The sequence below is a fragment of the Chiloscyllium plagiosum genome, chromosome 16 (assembly GCF_004010195.1).
Source record: "Chiloscyllium plagiosum isolate BGI_BamShark_2017 chromosome 16, ASM401019v2, whole genome shotgun sequence".
NCBI classification, from domain to species: domain Eukaryota; kingdom Metazoa; phylum Chordata; class Chondrichthyes; order Orectolobiformes; family Hemiscylliidae; genus Chiloscyllium; species Chiloscyllium plagiosum.
This window is the reverse complement of record NC_057725.1, coordinates 12,965,796-12,981,002: the sequence shown is the minus strand read 5'-3', so window position 1 is coordinate 12,981,002 and position 15,207 is coordinate 12,965,796. Positions and strand designations below refer to the sequence as shown.

At 44.0% G+C, this 15,207-nt stretch overlaps 1 protein-coding gene across 1 annotated transcript in view; it reads left to right on the top strand.

Annotated features, from left to right (window-relative positions):
• Positions 1-15,207, top strand: part of alx4a (ALX homeobox 4a) — a 50,328-nt gene that overhangs the window by 10,618 nt on the left and 24,503 nt on the right. The window contains exons 2-3 of the mRNA XM_043705458.1: positions 9,692-9,990; positions 13,380-13,505. Coding sequence (XP_043561393.1) covers positions 9,692-9,990; positions 13,380-13,505 — 425 coding nt within the window. The remainder of the gene's footprint in view (positions 1-9,691; positions 9,991-13,379; positions 13,506-15,207) is intronic.

Genomic DNA, 15,207 nt, shown 5'->3' with positions numbered 1-15,207 from the left:
GAGACTTTTTACTTCTAATGGTACCATAGATTTTTATATTCTTTAATTAATTCATAAGATAAGTATGTAATGAAAGACTTTGACAATGATTTAGCAAGCTTTTCCAGTGAAATCTCAACAATGTAGAACATGAATGTCTCAAGTTGGGTCTGCAGTCTGTTTTGATTTGGTTCATTTAAGACAGGTAGCAGCCGGTGTGCTAAACTGGCAGCCAAACATAACGAAGATTGGTCAGAATTACTGCTCTTCATCACCATCTTCAATGCCACTGGTATAAGTGCAAGGACAGAAGTGCATTCTGTCACTATGGATATCCACTCACTGTACTCATCCATCCGCCATGATGAAGGCCTCCAAGCCCTCTGTGTCTTCCTCTCTCACCATTCCAACCAATATCCTTCCTCTGACACTCTCATCAGTTTGGCTGAACTGGTCCTCACCCTGAACAATTTCTCCTTCCAATCCTCCCATTTCCTCTCGACCAAAGGGGTAGCCATGGGCACCTGCATGGGCCCCAGCTCTGTCTGCCACAGTGTCGGTATGTGGAACAGTCCATCTTGCACAGCTACAACAGCACCATTCCCCACCTTTTCTTCCATTACATGGATGACTGTATCAGTGCCATCTTGCACTCCCATGAGGAAGTTGAACAGTTTAACTTCATAAACACCTTCCACCCTGACCTCAAGTTTACCTGGACCATCTCAGACAACTCCCTCCCCCCCGGACCTCTCCACCTCCATTTCTGGTGATCGACTCAACATGAATATCCATTACAAGCCCACCAACTCCCACAGCTACCTGGACTACACCTCCTCCCACCCTGCTTCCTGTAAAAACACTATACCTTATTGCCAATTCCTCTGCCTCCACCACATCTGCTCCCAGGAAGACCATTTCCACCAAAGAACATCCCAGGTGGTTTCCTTCTTCATAGACTGCAATTTCCCCTCCCACGTGGTCAACAAAGCCCTCCAGCACATTTCCTCCACTTCCAGCATCTCCGCCCATGAACCACCTTGGTCCTCACCTTCCACCCCATCAACCTCTGGATACATCGCATTATCCTCGACTGTTTCTGCAAGTAGACACCACTGACAGACATATTTCCCTCCCCACCCCTATCTGAATTTCAGAAAGACCATTCCCTCCGCAACTCCCTTGTCAGGTCCACATCCCCTCAGCAACCCACCCTCCCCTCCTGACACCTTCCCCTGCCACCACAAGAACTGCAAAACCTGTGCCCACACCTGCCCCCTCGCCTTCATCCAAAGGATCCTTCCATGTCCAACAGAAATTTACCTGTGCTTCCGTTGCACCGGATGTGGTCTCCTCTAGATTGGGTAGACAGAACACCAACATGCGGGTTGTTTCAGAGAACATCTCTAGGACAGCCACACTAAGAAACCCCACTGCTCTGTGGCTGAACACTTCAACTCCCCCTCCCACTCCACCCGAAACGTCGATTCTCCTGCTCCTTTGATGTTGCCTGACCTGCTGCGCTTTTCCAGCAACACATTTTAGAGCATGTGAATAGGATAGTTAGGAAGGCAGTTGCTTTCATGAGCCATGGCATAGAGTATAAGAGCAAGGAGGTAATTTTAGAGTTCCACAGAGGGTTGGTCAGGCCACAGCTGGAGTACTTTGTGCAGTTCTGGTCACCTCACTATAGGCAGGATGTGATAACTCTAGAGGGGATATAAAGGAGGTTCACCACGAAATTGCTTGGGATGAAGCGATTGAGCTATAAGGAGAGACCAGACAGGCTTGGATTGTTTTCTTTAGAGCAGGGGAGACTGAGGGGAGACATGATGGAAGTGTATAAGATTATGAGAGATATTGACGGGGTGAGTGGGGAGCAGCAGTTGAGGGGTCAATCACAAGGGGGCATAGTTTTAGGGTAAGGGGCAGGAGATTCAGAGGGATTTGAGGAAAAGGTTTTCACTCAGTGGGTGTTGGTAAACCTTTGGGAACGTAGTAGAGGCCAGAAAGCTTACAACCTTTAAAAAGTATTGGATGAGCACTTGAAATATCATAACATTCAAGGATATGGGACAAGTGCAGGAAATTGGGATTAGCACAGTTTTTGTGGTAGCTATTATCGGTGAAGACTCAATGGGCCTTTTCTGCATTGTATGACTCTATGAATCCATGATTGCAGAGTTAAAAAGTATTTACATGATCTAAAATTGTTGTTTTAAAAAATATATTTTAAAATCAGTGAAGCATTTGATCATTCTCTGACTTGAAAATCTAACAAGGCTTTATGAGTTACTTATTCAAATCTGTCCAATTTTTCCCATCATTTAGACTCCTTGGGTCCTGCTGAACAGTTTTATAGAAGCAAATGTCAAGGCTACCTTAGATACTTAGCAAAGTCAACCCAGCCATATTTATATGAGTGATCTGAACATTGAGAGTGGTGACACTATAGGAGAGTTCAGTCAAAGTATTTCCAGGACATTGTGGGCAAAGGACTGCAGGGACAATTAGGGGTAGGCGATGTTGGTTGGGGAAGTCTTATGGAAATGTACAAATGCAGTGGGTCATGTGCACTTCAGTAACCTTTTGGCAAACAGTTGTGTTTGCAAACTGTCCATGTGCATGATTTATTATTACCTTGGGGTGGGGCGGAAGAGGATATCTTTCACATTGTGTGCAACATTTTGTGTGCACAGCCAGAAGACATTTTAGCACAGGAGGTTCTTCAGCCTTGGTAGTTCATGCTAATCATCTAAGTGGGTACTAATGCAAGGGACATTGTTGAAGCCCTGTGGTCAGAGCCCTTTGAAACTAGAGAATGATTTAAAAGACAGGTCCTCAACAGACAGTAATCCCCATACAACTCCCATTGGACTTTTGGATGTACAGTTGGATAATATGGTGAAATGGACAGGCTGGGACTCTTAAGGCATTGAGTGATGCTGGAAAAGCACAGCAGGTCAGGCAACATTTGAGGAGCAGGAAAATCGATGTTTCGGGCAGGAACCCTTCATCAAACATGCTTCCCAAAACATCAATTTTCCTGCTCTTCGGATGCTGCCTGACCTGCTGTGCTTTTCCAGCACCATTCTAATTTTGACTCTAATCTCCAGCATCTGCAGTCCTCACTTTTACCTTCCTAAGGCATCTGGAAAGGTTCACATAGAGGCAAATAATTGGGGAGGAAGGTAAATCTCACTCAACATTTTCAGATATGTTGGGCAGAAGGTTCAAGGTCATGAAGGACATGTTAGGGGAGAAAATATCTTTATACACAGATGGTGCTGAACAGCTGAACAAGGTTGGCAGGAAGCAGATTGAGCCCAGGACATTGAAGATAAAAATAATTACACATGTGTGGTCATATACCCAGACATAGGTACACACATGTTTCTACATATACATGATGCACACATATTAATACACTAGATAATAAAATGGGATGAATGGATGAATGGATGAATGAATCATTATCCCAACAAAATAAAACAAGGAACCATAGATGCTGGAGGTCTGGAACAACCAAAAACTAAGAAATTGTTGGAGAATATCAGAAAGTCTGGTAGTATCTGTGGAGAGAGAAACAAATGTATTCAAAATTGTCTTGCAATGGATGCATTGGTTATGTTGTGCAGTTTGTGTAAGGCTTAGGTGTAAGGGTTGGGAAACTAGAGCAAATTAAGCAGGAATACTATATACTGTTACTAAGTTATTGCCTCTGGGAAGTGTTTGGATGCATTGAACTGTAGCATTGCTGTCTTTCCCAATGGTAATTTTATTCTTACACATCAAGCCATTGCCTGCTTGAGGGAGAGCAGGACATGGATTACTGTGAGTGTGGGGATGTGATAGGGGTAAATTTTAAAAGGTGTGAAATTAAAGAAGAAATGCTAGCTGTTAGTATTTCTAGAAATCTTGGCTAAATGTACACAAGCTTCAATTACACAAAATATGAATATCTAAAAACAAAATGCAAAACCTATACCTCACTAACTGTGGAGTGTAACAATCAAGAAGAAGTTAAGAAATGTCATAACACATCCCACTCCCAAAAAAAAACTCAGAGGAGAAGAAAAACTAGTCAGAAACCACAGTTGGGCTGGGGCGCATCTGATATGAGGACGGACCTGGATCAAACAAGGTCCTGTTCCTTTCTGATCAGCCAAACATTACTAGAGTCTGGGTTCATGTCAATTTTGTTTCTTGCCCTATTACCATGTACCCAACAGTCAGATCCATGTTCCTGGATTTATCCAGCCACTTTCCTGGAATATAAATTACTCCTGCATTCAAATGTGCTCGTGTACATTTGAGTGACTCTGAAACCTATGTGCCAATGCATAACTGTTGAGCTTTGCAGCATCAATATGATTGATGTTAAACTGGAAACGTCATTGGCGTTGACATTAGCCATTTGATTTCCCATTGGCTGCGATGGTGTGCAAAACGAAATGGAGGATTCTGGTAGAGCAGTGGTGATCCCCCTACCTTCGAACCAGGAGGTCCAGCCCCACCTGCTCCAGAAGCGTGTAAAAACGTCCCTGAACAAGTTGATTAGAAAATACCTGCAAAACGAAATGTGGCTCTTGTGGCTCAGCAGTAGCATCCTTACTCCTAGACAGGGACGCCCGGGTTCAAGACTGCTCCCGAGGTGTGTAATAACGTCTCTGAACAGGTGGATTAGAAAAATCTGCCCTCCAGGGGGAAACATAAAACTTAATTTTATTTTGGATGTGGAGAGCGGATCGTTAACTTAATTTCTCGTCGCAAAAGAAATCTAAAGTTGAGGCTTCCACGTTGTGCAGGGTTGTGCCGAGTCTGGAACTCAAAAGGGTTCCAGATACTGTGAGGAGTTCATGTGGGGAGTGGGGAGTGGGAGGGGGGGGGGGGGGTGGTCTCACTATTCAGTCCCCAAAGCGCTAGAAAGCCAACTGAGTCGCACTCCCTGTTCACTCTCCAAGTTGGAGTGACGCTCAGCACTGGGACATCCTAACGCCAGGCTGCAAGCAGTTATCATACACACACACACACATACGGTCAGGCGGTTCTCTTAAAAAGTGTGGGGCATCTGCGGTGAACTCACGTTGCAATGCGAGGAATTGGCCGCTTCTACCTCGGCGGTCAATAGGCTGACCTGGAGGGCCGGCCGGCCGGCAAAATACCCTGGATCCGCCAGTTTCACTCTCTATAGAAGGCCTCAAATCAAAAACATTCTTGCTTCGGGAAATAAAATGAGTTAGTGTCTCTGATGTAAATCCGGTATGTGCATTATACCTGCAGAATGTTAAAGCCATGTTAAACAGGTAACAAGGTACCGTCTGTAAAAGGTTTACATTTAGATTAGACAGCACTGGTGAATTTTAAAGACCAGAACAGCCCGCACTAATAATAACTTCCTTTGAACTTGTTAAAGAAAATTGGAGTTCTCAACATGTGCTTAATGTTAATGGGTTCCTGGCTGTGAAACCCCGTTTTACATTGTGCTGAGAGATACTGGAAGATGAGAGTTTGCACGGATCGACAGATATTTCTATCACCCACCATTCTCTCCCCCTCACAGGGTCGGAAACAAAGCCGTGAATTACAAAACATTTAGGGATTAAAATGAGTAATCGTCTTCGCTTGTGACCGTTTGGCTCCAATAAGGATTAATTTCCACAATTTTATTGAAATTAACCACAAGATTCCTGTAGTGAGTACACTTCTGTCTGGAGGTGACCACAGCACCTCAGCTCGACTTGAAACAGAATCGCGTGCAGTAGCACATCTCAGCCAGTCCGACCGGCAAATACAATCTCTCGCTACAAAGGGATCGCATTAAATCCCACATTGTATCTGATCCCAGGTAGCGATTTGTTGTTGGAATTTCCTTTTCGGAAAATTACAGCTCGTATTTGGGCTTGTGTGTAGAGCTCAATTCCGTGGGACATCGGGGGAGTTTGCTTGAAATAGTTTGCAAACTCTTGGGTAGCACCCGGCTGGCTTTCGTTAAGAAAAATATACAAAACCGTTCGATTTTTTTTCCTTTGTTAATGCTGAGCGTACCAGTTTGAGAACTGGAAACCTTGAAACGGCTCCCTCTCTGGCTCCTTCCCACTTATGAGGGATATTTTAGGGAGACGGAGGACACCGGGGGTTGGGGTGAAGGGGTGGGGGTGGGGAGGGGGATGACGCATTTGCTTTTGGCATTTTCCGCTCCTGAAGTCATAGGCGGGGAGAGAGTTCCCAGCATCACTTTCACTTTTAAGAAAAACGCTTGATATAACTCATTTCACTCCAGCTCGCTTCGCCCAGGGATTCCTCCATCGCTCAGCCAGCACTTTGCTCAGTCAAAAACACTCATAAGAGGAATTTTAAAAACGTGCGGGGAAGCCTCTGGCGAGCAGGTCAGCGGGGGAATCTTGGCTGGTTTTTCTTGGACTTTGGGGGAAAATCGCAAACCAGGACTGAGAGGTAAGGGCTCACTGTACACAACATGAAGTTGTGCACGACAGAAAGTGTCGGTGGTTTTCCTACTCCCTCTCTCTCTGTCCTTCAGTCCGTTTGTCCTGTGAGATTATCCTCAGACCCAGACGGATATAAACTGCAGCGCGACGGACTGGAAACTAAAACAAAATTGGTCCAAATCTGAGCCGTTTCAACTGGCTATGTGTCCCACTGGATGACACTGTCCTGGGTCGCTTTCTGCCTTTACTTTTTCCCCCACCCCACCAGTGCAAGGTCACAAGGGTCATGAAGATTTTTGGGTCTGCTAGTGAACACAATGGCGCGGATATCAGAAAAGGAAGATGTGGAAATTGTATATAGTTCAATGACTGAAATCTCAGAAGGGGGAGTGGGGGTGGGGGGTGGGTTGGAAATGTTCCAATGCTCAGGTCATTTTGTTTGATTCGCTAGTGCCCTGTACCTGTAAAAAGATTCAAATTCTTTCCCCGGGAATGTGGAATATAAGATGCAGACAATATCCCCTGCAAACGGGCACGTTCTGCTGCCTCTGTAGAAACACTGCTTCACTCGCCTATTGCCATGTTGCTCCAACATTACAATCAGTATCAGTTATTGCTAACTGCAAATCCTGGCGCTGTTAGTAAATATTGGTTTTGTCTTTTAAAATAATGTTCAATATAACTCATTAAACATAACGCGCGCTCCTAAATTGAGAAGACACGTCGATGGCATTTACCTCGAAATGACACAATCTTAGAGAGATTAGCTTCTTCTGGTGGGTAAGGAAGGGATTCTGTAACGGTGACGACCTGCTACTGGGAGTGTATCCGAGTACAGGGAGGGTTTTGGAAAAATGGCTCTGTCACCTCTGTACTGCACATGTTCAGCGAATCTTTGGGAACCCGTTCTGTTGTAGACAATGCAAACTCATATTGGGTTTAACAGGAAATGACGTTTCTTGGTAAATAACAAATTTATCCAAATTTTTTTTTAGAAAGGTCAAAAACAAGACAATTCTTGCCATCCGCAGAGTGGGCTCTCCCACCACATCTCGAGTTGTTAAAAAAACATGTTGTAATTTTTTTCTTACACAAAACAAAATTTCCCGAATACAGATGGATCCCAAATCAGATGAGATAATAGACAATGACAAATGAAACTTTTGACTGGTGTGAGTACAGCGAGCGGTCGAAATTTGCATTGCATGAAAAAGACACTGTCATTAATTCATGGAATAATTCAATCACAACCAAGGGTGGATGGGATCCAATTTACACTGCACACCGGAACGGAATAGACTCTCAATTATAGATCACACACACACGCACAATCTGAGATTTACAGTTGTGCACCCTTCAGATCTGTTGTCGCCTGGAGTGTCTCTGATCAGCCGTAGATCAGGAATCAATGTACAGCTCAAGAGAAAGCGGTTCCTCTATCGACGAAAAGCGGCTGTTAACCACTGTCATACCTGCATTTGAAAAAGACAAGCACATTACAGTACTTCAAGATTACTATAGGGTCAGGAAGGTGCAGCGCTTTGAAGATTTAAACCACTTATATAGCTTAACATAAAATGTCCAACTAATTAGGAGCTAGATGACATTGCCAGGACAATTGTATTTACAGTCATTCCCCCACCCCCACACATACACCCCACACGCAAATACAAACACAAATAAAAACGATTTGGAGATGCCGGTGTTGGACTGGGGTGGGCAAAGTTAAAAATCACACAACACTAGGTTATGGTCCAACAGGTTTAATTGGAAGCACACACACAATCATTGTTTTGGCCGAACTAAGGGTTTAGTTCGGACCGCTGAAATCAGAGGCAATGGTTTGTTGTGTTTTAAATCTCAATGGGTCCGCGGGAGCGATCATTCCGGGTCGGAAATATCTCGCCCTTTCTCCGGCGGGTGTTGTTGAGAAGTTTGACTTTTTCGTTTTGTTGAGTTCTGGGACTGAGTTGAGAGGAGTTGCAGGCGGGGGGGTGGGGGGGGGGGGGGGGGGAATGGGTCGGTTCAGTTCGCGCTGAGCGGTATGTCCACGGAATGGTGTGAGCAGGTTTTAAAAAGACCGGGCTTGCAGAGCAACCGGGTCGCCCTTTCCCGATTTAGGAGCAGCAAAGAGCCAGGTCAGTTCTGTCGGTGTCTGATCCCAGTTTGTATAACACGGGGGGGGGGGAGGGGGGGGGACAAACCGGATTCCCAATGACTCCGAGACACACGGCACAGAGACACTGAGGTAGTGGTCATCTCAGTCTTGTTCTCAATCTTGTTTTTTTTTTGTTTGCACAGAAGGCTTATTTTCACGGGCCGAGCGGTTTAAGATTTAATTAACTCCCAACGGCAGTGTACAAGAGCGAAGCTCTGGGTTTGTTCCTTTTTGAATAGAAGCGGCTTTATGACAATGTGCGACCCTCCACCGCCGATCGCTCAGTGCTATCGGTTTGAAAACTCTCCTCATGTCTACATTAGCGGTGCTGCGTGGTCCCAGAGTTGGAAATCTAATTAGTTAATTCAATACGATCAAAAACTAACAGGAGATGTTGCTAAGGATTCAGGCAGTATCATTTGAAAAGTATACTCCAATTATAAAGTGTGTACAACGCACGAAGATGTTCGATTGTGCCTGTATGCGCTGGAACGAAAGCAGCAAACGGGAGTTGCACAGTTTAACCCTGTTCACTGCTCCGTGTGAAACAAGCGGGGGTCGGTGCGACTCCAGTCAATGTTCACTTCGGGTGGAAGTTGGTGCTGAGAGCAGTCGGTGAACGGCTCGGGCAACGGGACACCGAACCAGGCGCCGTTGGTATGAACATCCAGAAACACGGTGTTTAGAGACAGTCAGACCGAGGGGGAGCCGTCCCGACAACAAAACAAAGTGAATTGACGTTGTAAATCAATCAAGGCTTCGTGTCGGATATTTTCACTGCGGGACCTGTTTCTGAAGCGGCTGGAATGGGTAGCGGGGTTTTGGTACTCGGTGCTGAAGGTTTTATTCAAAGGAAAGTGGAACTTCTTATAAAAACCGAGGGAACTGCTGTAAATCAGAAAACCAACAACAGGAATTGCTGGAAAAGCTCAGCAATATCTGTGGAGAGAAATCAGTGTTAATGTTTCTGAGTCGAGTGGAGTTTCCTATAAAGAGGAATGGAAGTTAGTGCTGGAAGGGGTTAAGAGATTGTAGGATTATTAAGCGTTGGCCGGTGCTGTCAAGCCTCACTTTTGGTTTATTTTTTGCTCTTGTTTGTGTTCAGCTAAAGACAGCCCACTGGGAGAGTCAGACCTGCCCCAGAGCCCTGACCCAGCAGTGATGGAGAGTTCCTATCTCAGTGTCAAGGAGGCAGCAATGAAAGCAGCCAACACCGAGCTGACGGGCGCTATGGACAAGGCAGAGAGTGATAGCAACAAAGGCAAGAAGCGCAGGAACCGAACCACCTTCACCAGCTACCAGCTGGAGGAACTGGAAAAAGTTTTCCAAAAGACTCACTACCCGGACGTGTACGCCAGGGAGCAGCTTGCACTGAGGACGGATCTGACTGAAGCCCGTGTCCAGGTAAACAGTGAGGGGAACGAGGTGGGCGTTAGTTAAAGGCACTATAGTCCCATTTATTTAAGCAGGGATCCACAAACGCTAAGATCCCTCCTTCGGGAATCTCCGATTGATTAAAGGCTCCCCCGAGTAAATACTTAGGGTTTATTAATCATTCCCCTGCATCAGCTTATTAACTAACCGGCACTGGAGCCTTTCTTCCACACTTCCACTTTACCTGTCTCACTGAGGTCATCTCCTAAATAATGTGAATGGCTGACTGCGCTAAATCCATGACCACTCGAGGGGTAAAGGCAATTTGGCCTTGTCCAGTATTCTTCTTAAATTCTGTCCAGAAGTGCCTCATTGAGACCAGGGTCACTAAATCCCAAATGGAGCGAATCTTTTTTTTAAAAAAGGACTTTTTTCTAATTCGTTTTTGAAACGGTCTCCGCAACCTTTCATTGTATCAGTTACAAACTCACCACTATCTGTTTTTGGAACTTTCTTTTTATAAAAACAAATATAACCAATTTAAACATTTCTCATAATTTGTGTATCACGAAACCTGTATTGTTCAAAAGTCAACGTTAAAGTGGCGCTTGGTGTAAAAATCGAAGGGAGATTTTTTTTAAAAAAAAGCGAGATCCCAAATGTGAGGCACACAGAATTCCTGCAGATGTTGTTTCGGAGCAGTAACTAACCGGGAACACCAGTCTGAGCTGGTTCTCGGATGTGACAGGAAAATTAAGCATTAACATCGACACCACACTGACCCTGGCCCTCTGACACTGTCTGCACTCTGCACTAGTGCAAAGGAGGTTAACGTGTTGGCATGTTCAACAGGACAGATGAGACAGGGCACCACCAACTCCCCATGCCAACCTGGAATTGTCAACAGCCAGTATCCAACACAGAAAGAGAGAGTATAGAGAGTCGGGCCGTCGGCAGGTCATCTCTGGAGATGGCATACCTCGACAGTGATTCTTAAATAAACCCTCGAGAACTGCTTAGGGTTGGGAGTAGAAGGGAGCTTTTTCCCAAACCATCGCCTTTCCCGTTCGGCGGGAAATTGTAAAACTGTATGGATTCGATATTCCTTCCCCAACTCAGTTGAGAGATTAAATGCAGGTCCTGTCCCGCCCTCACTCAGGGAGACTCGCTTTGTGCGGCTCCCACCGAATATTTTGTTTTTTTGCAAAGCTGCCTCTTTCCTAGAGAGAGAGAGAGAGTAGTTGAAGTAGAGGAGCCTCTGTGAGGAGTACACCGTATACCAGTCTATAGGAGGGCGGGGGGAGGGAGCAGGAAATTAAAGCGGCAACGAGAATCACTGCGCCTTTTGGACCCTGCCATCAGCTCCACGCATTTCCGAGCCGTTTTTATAGATAAAACGGATCTGCTTTTAACTTCTGAGTTTGGCCTTTCAGAGATTCCAGACCAACCCCACGGTTTGTTAAACAATGTCTCAGAGTTCACGACTTCTAGTGAGACCGACAACTGAATCTTTACCGAATAGATCCTTTCACCTCTTTGTTGTCCGTATTGAGATTATTTACAACAGGAACGCCCTAAGTCCCATCACAATATGGACTTGGTGATCCATTATAGAGTGTGTATTATCAGCTGATCTTTCTCTGTAGCTCGAATACTATATTCTACGTTTTGTTCTGTTACCCTGATATACTTATGATTAACCTGGATAACATTCAAAACAATATTTTTCACCGTATCTTGGCACATGACAATGATAAGTCAAATCAAAATTGAGGACAGTTTAGCGCTGAACAACAAAAAAAACCCCAACATCCCAACAGGTTTCGCCGCCGCTAAGATCATCATTTTCTTTTTAAAAAAAACTAAACGAGCCCTTGAAGTAAGCGGGAGTCTTTCTTGTTTTCTCGCTTTGATTTTGGAACGGGGTAAACGCAGTGATTCCAAACTATTAAAAACTTCAGGGGCACACCAAGTCAGAGTTTGACCAGCTCATGGTAACGGCACGGGATGGTGATTGAGAAGCTTTTAAAACTACCCACCGGAGGCAGTTGTAACGTTTTACCGGTGAAAGGGCGCACTGACCCAGGTCACAGCTCTCCCCAGTGTGCCTCCCTACCCTGTTAGTACTACTACAGTTTATTACTCATTGGAGCTGAGCTTGTTCAGTCAGAAACCCAAGCAGCTCCCAACTTGCAGCCCCCATACTCTCCCCCAAGAAAGTTGGGACAGCGATTCGGTTTCACTCGCGTTCAATTCAACATTTACCAATCCAGCCAGTAAAACTCACCCAGACTTTGCATTTGTCTCGTCTTTATTCTGGTTGTAAAATGGATCCTTTTCCGAAACGATCGCATTAGCAGCGTTATCTTGTCATCTCCAGTCTTGTTTCATACTGCTGGGGGTGGGGGTGGGAGATGAAGCGATCGAGAAGAAATAAAAGGCATCTTGCAAGATACTGCAGCCGAGAGAGGCGGTTACAACAACATCTTTCTCAATGAGGCAGTTAACAAACTTCAAATGCTATCGATTTGATATTTAACTCGTACCAATCATGATTGGTTTCCGATGATCTCTTCGCAAACTCATTTGGAGGGCCTTTGTGGCGCAGAGGTAGCGTCGCTACCCCGGTCTAGGAGGCCGCCTGCTTCAGAGGTGTATAATAGTATCGCTGACCAAGTTGATAAGAAAAACAGGTCAATTAAAAAAAGGAAGGACTTACAGAGGAGTTAGAATCTGATTACAAGCAATAAACTCAGTGGAACAAATTTAAATGTGTTTTTATTTGCAACTCAAAGATTTGAGTTGTTCAATTCGTTCATGTAAGAGGGCTGGCCTGGTGAGGCGCCTGTTCAAGTACCACATACCTTGAGGTGTGTGGTAACATCTGAACAGGTTAATATGAGGGGAATTAAACTGTGGGAAGATAATGAATTCACAATGGCATTTCAGCCTACTAACGATTAACATCTTTCAGAGGTCATTCTATCTATCCAGATTTAGTAAACCTTTACCCATTTACAAATTAGTTTGGAGCAGTAAAATCCATATTTTACATTGTTAATTGATAAAATAAAAATACTACACCTTTGCAGAATAACTCATCTTATTTTGAAAACAAATTGTGCATTCTGTTGTATGTGCAGATTCAACTGTAGCACCTCTGGGCAACTTGTTTAAAACTCAGAAATCAATATTTCAATTATTAGATTTTCAGCTTGCTGCATTTCATCTGAGGAGCCAAAGCATCAAAGTAAAGTTAGAAAATTCAGGTCCAAAATAAGTTCTACCAGCAATTTCTCAAGTCAGAGGTGTAATGTGGAAAAATATTGTCTTGAGATTGAAGTATTTGTCAAATCCTATTCAAAAGTGTCCCGCAGAAAATGGAAGCAATTGACATCCTCTTCTTTGCTTGGCTTTAGGTTTGGTTTCAGAACAGGAGAGCTAAGTGGAGGAAACGAGAACGCTTTGGACAGATGCAGCAAGTCCGCAGTCATTTCTCCACTGCCTATGAATTACCTATTTTAACCAGGGAGAACTATGCACAGGTAGGCACCACATCTGCTGTTGGAAAGGAGTTTCTGAATAACCTGTGACCAGTTCAAAGCATACAGTACACACTGATTTGCCTGGAAACAACCACATCATTGATGTTCTGTGCTGTTTTGTTGAAATGATTTAAGGAATATGTCCAACTCCGTATTTCAGAAGGCATCTCGATTTTGTGAAATGTTACAGGATTGCCATTATTTGCCTCTGACCTGGTTTGAAAGTTAAATACAAATGCAGTTGATTTAATAACAGCAACCAGCAGGACTTCAATATTCAACACCAGCATAGGAAGGAAGTTGCAAAACTGTAGCATCTTCACAGAACTGCAGGAAGTTAGCAGGAGTAAGTTAAAATTACAGCTCAGTGTAAATTTTGAACTCACGGAATGGGGAGTAATGTCTGTTTTGGGAGATGGACAGTTTTATCTCTGACAGCCTGTCGGCATTAAACAATCATTCACAAGGAGCAGTGACTGTGAATAACAAGTGGTACTTTAAAAACATTGTAAACAGGGGCATCAAAAGTAAAGTTGTATAAAATTCACATGACGTAACATTAGAGCAGCTGATGTAAAAGCTTCATCAAAGAGTTAGGTTTTAAGTTGTGGTGTATATATGGGCTTGCATCACACTTTGGCCAATGGTGAAATTTGAATTCAATAAAAATCAGCAATGAAAAAATGTCAGTCTAATGTCAACTATGTAAGGACTGTCAATTGTTGTAAACAAAAACCATCTGGTTCACTAATATTCTGCAGGAAAAGAAATTGGTCATCTTTACTGGTCAGGCCTGCATGTGACTCCAGATCCACAGCAATGTAGTTGTTTCTAAAACTCCACTGAGGAGAGTTAAGCATTATTGAAAGGATTTGAAAACACGGATGAGAATTTAAAAATAAACACACTACAGAACCACCAGCTATTGTAGGTTAACGAGGTAATGAGTAAACAGAACTTGGTAGAAGTTAAAACATGGACAGCAGAATATTAGATGACACAAACAGAAATTGCTGGAAAAGTTCAGCAGGTCTGGCAACATTTTTGGAGAGAAATCAGAGTTAACATTTCAGGTCAAGTGAAGTTCTGAGCAAGGATCACTTGACCTGAAACATTAACTCTGATTTCTCTCCACAGATGCTCCAAATCTGCTGAGCTTTTCCAGCAATTTCTGTTTGTGTTTCTGATTTCCAGCATCCGCAGTTCCTTCAGTTTTTATTGAGTATTTGATGATTTCTGATTTACAGAGTTGGGTGATATTATGGATATGTGTGATATGTGACACAAGATTGGAATAATTGGATCCAGCCTCTGATAGCCAGTGAGAATGATGGAGTTGGTGAGGGAACCACATTTATGGTGGGAGCAGGGACAATGGTTTATGTTTTCTCGACACTATATTGCTTTGAATTTTGGTTTATCCAGCACAGGGCTTTAGCGATGGTAGAGAGTCAAGAGAGGTGGTGGTGGGCTATGGCTGGCCATTAGCAGCACATGGATGGCAATGGATGATATCACCAAACTGCAGTATGTTTGAACAGTCAGTGATATAATGGGAATGTGGTGTCATTGGTTAGGCCAATGTTTATTGGCCATTCTAATTGCCCAGAGGGCAGTTAGGGGTTAGCCACGTTGGTACTGTTACTGGATTATTAATCTAAAGACCCAGCTAATGTTCTGGGGATTTGGGTTCAAATCCTAC